The 5,448-nt window shown below is 43.5% G+C and overlaps 1 protein-coding gene across 1 annotated transcript in view; it reads right to left on the reverse strand.

Moving 5' to 3' along the window:
* Positions 1-5,448, reverse strand: part of LOC101864233 (serine/arginine repetitive matrix protein 5) — a gene marked incomplete at its 3' end in the record, with an annotated part of 22,914 nt that overhangs the window by 10,169 nt on the left and 7,297 nt on the right. The window contains 5 exon segments of the mRNA XM_013084549.2: positions 258-324; positions 716-845; positions 1,914-2,023; positions 3,391-3,580; positions 4,658-4,906. Coding sequence (XP_012940003.2) covers positions 258-324; positions 716-845; positions 1,914-2,023; positions 3,391-3,580; positions 4,658-4,906 — 746 coding nt within the window.

The following is a 5,448-nucleotide window of genomic DNA, read 5'->3' on the forward strand; positions in this document are numbered from 1 at the left end:
TAAAAGTAAAGGCGCATCACAGCCCGATGGTTCCTGTTCTTGTAAGAACATAGCAACAATCATTGACCCCAGCTGCATACTAGAGCCTAGGTCAAACCAGTTCCGAATGATGGGGGTTTTTTTGGGTTAAGGTTTTTTTTTGAGGGGGGGGAGGGGGGCGGGGGGGATTCTAAATTTACTTTTCTACCTTCACCATCCGACATAATTTAGGATGAAAGTATGCAATTAGAAACAACAACAACAAACAGCAACCCAACCTTCACATTTTGAACGTCTCCTTTTCTCTCTGTAATGGGAATCATCCTGCGACGTGGGCTGGCACGCCTGCAGTTAAAAATAATCATTAATTAAAAAAAAAAAAAAAAGCAAATACATAAAACTTATGAATCTTGGAAATGCTGTATGTACATCTGTCCGTATGTATAAATGTGGTACTCCTGCATGGACAATAATTTAGGTCATAAATTTCGAGGCGGGCTGAGCTGAGAGAGATACCGAATCACAACAGAAAGACGGGGATAATATGGGAAGAATAAAAGTTTTAACTATCGTATAATTGACCGGCCATCTTAAGATTGCGTTAATATTCTATATTTTTGAAATAACTATTTTTTTTCAAAGCACTTCCATCTGTATTCTTTTACTCACATCAAGGAACATTCACATCCTTTTTCAAACTTGTAATAACAAAGAGTAGCAATCAAACCAAACCTACTTTCACACACACAGCGACACATTCCTCCCCCTCTTCCTCCTCCTCCTCATCACCCCGAGGCCGTCGTCTTTTGCCTCCCGGCGTGACGTCACCAGGCGAGCCTGTCTCCCGAAGACTTTTCCGTGAGGGTCTGCGGAAGAAAACCTTGCGGTTAGTCTTGTTCTGTACATAGAACTATGTTCCGCGCAATATGAAGATTGCTCTACGCGTTTTAACGATCGTACAACTGCCACCCGGGCAAAATTTAAAATCTCCTACCAACTGAAAAAGTTTAATGTGTCCCCGCGTGCTCATATGACCTTATGCAGTTGCGAGCGCCGTAAAACACTTACAAAACAAAACAATAAAGAATAACTGCGCGATAATCTGAAGATTGCGTTAATATTTTATATTTTTAAAAAGATAAAAAACAACAACAACAACAAAACAACGTACTTCCATCTTTATTTTTTTACTCACATCAAAGAACATTCACCTACATTTTCAAAAGTGTAAAAATATCCGAGGAGCCCACAAAAATGATACAATGCCAGGTATCAAACTCAAAGTTCACAAAGCACATTCTAATTCATTTTATATTTTTGAAATATTAAAAAAAAAATTCACTTCCATCTTAATTCTTTTACTCACATCAAAGTGTATTCATGTATATTTTCAAAAGTGTAAAAACATGAAAATTAAAATTGAAAATAAAATTAATATTAAGACATGAAACTGAAGAGCTCCAAAAGAATGTATAATCATACGATCGTTTAAAGGCGTAGCGCAATCTTAGCATTGCGCCGATCGGTAAATTGCCCGGAAAACATAGACTCATCTTTTTCTTGGTGATTGGAGTATACTTACTTATTACTTATAGTGGGACATTGACTCTGTTTGTGAAAGGATGAATTACCACGTTCACGATCTAAATCGGGAGAGAGAGAGAGAGAGAGAGAGAGAGAGAGAGAGAGAGAGAGAGAGAGAGAGAGAGAGAACGAGAGAGCAAGAGAGAGAGAGAAAAGGGGGGGAGGGAGGAGGAATAGAGATACAGACAGAGAGATAGATAGATGGTTAAATAGATAGAAATGATTGTACTACTGATGATGATGATGATGATGATGATGATGATGATGATGATGATGATGATGATGATGATGATGATGATGATGATGATGATGATGATGATGATGATGATGATGATGATGATGATGATGACCTGTCCCTCTGATTAGAAGACTTGCTAGGTCGTCTGCTATCGTTCTGTTCCTGGGAGCTGTACCTCCGGCCCTTGGACTCTCGACACCCACAGTCCTGGCCCGAACTAGTCTGATTTGTAAAAAAAAAAGAAAAAAGAAAAGAATCATTGTTGGCGTTTCACGCACATCATCATCATCTTTGCCTTTCTCACCCTGCACCAGGGTATAGGCCACGGGTACACACTTTCTCACCCTGCACCAGGGTATAGGCCACGGATACACACTTTCTCACCCTGCACCAGGGTATAGGCCACGGACACACACTTTCTCACCCTGCACCAGGGTATAGGCCACGGAAAAACACTTTCTCACCCTGCATCAGGGTATAGGCCACGGACACACACTTTCTCACCCTGCACCAGGGTATAGGCCACGGACAAACACTTTCTCACCCTGCACCAGGGTATAGGCCACGGACACACACTTTCTCACCCTGCACCAGGGTATAGGCCACGGACAAACACTTTCCACTTTTCTCTATCCTGGGCTAGCCTCTTGATGTTATTCCATATATTCCCACTTTTCTGTATATCAATTTCTGTGATTCGGCTTTGTCCGCTGTCCTTCATTGTTCCTGCTGATGCAGAAGCTCTCCTGTCTCCCAAGATCGAAAAATAAAAAGCCGTGTTTCTTTAACTGACTGTTTTTTACAAGGTCGAGTAGTTGGCCCTCCCGCAAACTGACACTTTTCGGCCAACCAGACCAAGTCACCTTAAGTCGCCTCTTACGACACGCAATATCACGGCAGATGTATTCTTTGCTCCCCCATAGTAAGACTGGTCACTTTTAAGCACAAGAAAATCGAAAGTAAAGTTTTCGGACGCTTGTTCAAATATACACACCAATGAAGCCAAACTTATCTATAGGTAAGGCAATGCTCACTTTTGGTGAAGGTCAAGATTTCTGGGAACTCCCTAAATCTGGGTTAGCCCACTTGTCCTTAAAAGCGACTAACTATGCCCCCCCCCCCCAACCTGCAGGGGCGGTTTCACGCAAGCATAGGCATCATTTATATCATTTAGGAGGCGGGCTACCCCGACCCTGCCTGTCAGTGCCAAAACGAGATACAACTTCCTTGCAGACACACGTCGAAAGTCTGAAAATAATGATACTGATGTTGATAGGCAATCAGTAGTAACTACTTGCAGACACATGTACGAACGGTTTTCCAGATAGAAACAGCTTTGACACGTTATGAGCTCTCACCCACCCACGGAACCCCCCCCCCCCCCCACACACAACTAAACGACCAGTTGAACAACAACAACAACAACAAAATGACAAAAGCAGCAGCAGCAGCGACAACAACAACAACAACAACAACAACAACAACAACAAAAACAACATCACCACCACCACCACCTCAATCACCATCAACACCAACAACAACACCAACACCACCACCACCACCAACAACAACAACAACGGAATAGAAACCTTTTTCCTTCCCGCCTTACGACTGTCCTCCCGTCCACCTCCGTCACGTGACATTTTCCTGGACACCGGCGACTTGCACGGGGACGACCGTGTACTTGTGTTCCTGGACACCGGCGACTTGCACGGGGACGACCGTGTACTTGTGTTCCTGGATGAACCGGAGCGACACCGCTTCATGTTCACGTCATCCCTTGGTTTTGAGGATGGAAAAGCACATCGGCGAGGCAACGTTCATTTGGGGGGATGGTTTACACCCATTTAGATTCCAACACAGTTATTTTTAGAACATAATAATTATAGGAGGTGAGCATTGCATTGAGCAGAGAGGGATACAAAGTGTTTGTTTTAGTAAGAGTTTCACTCGCAACACAATAAGGTCATATAAGGGCCGAAGATCAAAGGTGTTAAAAGAGAGTAACAAACACAAAAAACAAGGAGGAGAGATCAGGATGATAGCTGTTTGATAGGAAAGAAGGAGCAAACCACAACAAGAGCACCCACCAACCACCCGCCGACGACGTTTTATAGAGTTAGATAAAGACATCGACACGATAACGAGCGGCCATGTCATGCTGTTAAAAGAGTTGGACAGACAAACAGAAATAGCGAGGGAAAGAAAAAAGAAACAGGGCATACCAGTGATGCCCTCCAACCACCCACAAAGGATCATCTCTGTTCCCTGATAACAAAATACTTTGCAATCAAGTTTTATTGGGATTGGGGGGGGGGGGGGGGCAAGACCAGACTCATTAAAGACCAAACGTTTAAAAAATATTTTCGTTGTTTTTATACACACATCGACACAGTTTAGATCACTTAGCTGGCGGACTTCGACCCAGACAAAAGGCAGAGATACACTTACGTATTGAATGAAAACTCTCCCTACACTGCTATCGAACCCAGGTCTTCTGCATATTACAGCGAAGCACCTAATCATCACACCACATACACATGTTAATTTGTTAATTGACATTGGCTATCCATCAGCCAAATTCGCCTAATAAGAAGGAAAAAACTCAACAACCAAGAAACTATATCAATAAAAGTAAACCTACCCCAACCCTTGCGATTTATACATCACGATAATCACAGCCTGCTGCTTCCTGGTCCTGTTAGACAGCTGCTGCAACCCAACAATTATGACCCGTACGGTATTGCGCACTAGGTCAAGCAATGCGATAGTATAAGGGAGGGGGGGTGCAACTTTACCATTAGACAATTAGTACAATATTCTGTATATGTTCTAAAATGGTGTATCTGCACCCACCTGTGGGGAGAGCTGATGGACTGAGACCTCGACTTTGGACGTCCGGGGGAGCCCGGGCTGCCAGGTGACATCATTTCTCCCTCCTGACCTTGACCTTTGAAAATCTTCTGGATCTCCTCCATGCACTTCTCCCTGCTGGGGGTCATGACCCCACCACCATCACCGCCCTTCCCACGACCCCCGCTAGGAACGTCCAGGTCACTGGCGCTTTGGTTCGGTCGCTTCTTTTTGCTGCACGTGATTCTTGTTCTGACACCGAGGTGGAGGGGGAGAGATTTCAATGTCCATAGATAACTGGTCACTTTTAAGGACAAGCGGGCTAACCTAGATTTCGGGGGTTTCCAGAAATCTTGACCTACACCAAAAGTGGACATTGCCCTACGTATAGGAAAAGTTTGGTTTCATTGGTGTGTATATTTGTTTTGTTATAGAGAAATCTCTCCTTGTCTGTTCAAGAAACGGAACAAGGGGTCAAAACTTTACCTTCGTTTTTCTCAAAACAAAATTTTTCGGGTTAGCCCACTTGTGCTTAAAAGTGACCAACTATAATTTTTAAAAGTAAAATTGTTCCCGTATTCGATCCGGACATTTGGGAATTACCTTGTTAGTGAGACAACTTCCTGGGCCTTCGGCATATTGTGGTATGTAGGGTGAACTATAATTTGTTCTTGTGAAAGCTGTATCAGGCTGGGTCAGGCACAGAAAGGCAGGGTCGAAGCCCGAGGTCTAGACGATCTAAATTGAGTGCAAGTGTAAGGTGGTTTTTTTTTAGGTGTTGGGTTGGAAAGGGG

This window comes from Aplysia californica, unplaced genomic scaffold (genome assembly GCF_000002075.1).
Source record: "Aplysia californica isolate F4 #8 unplaced genomic scaffold, AplCal3.0 scaffold00301, whole genome shotgun sequence".
Lineage (NCBI taxonomy): Eukaryota > Metazoa > Mollusca > Gastropoda > Aplysiida > Aplysiidae > Aplysia > Aplysia californica.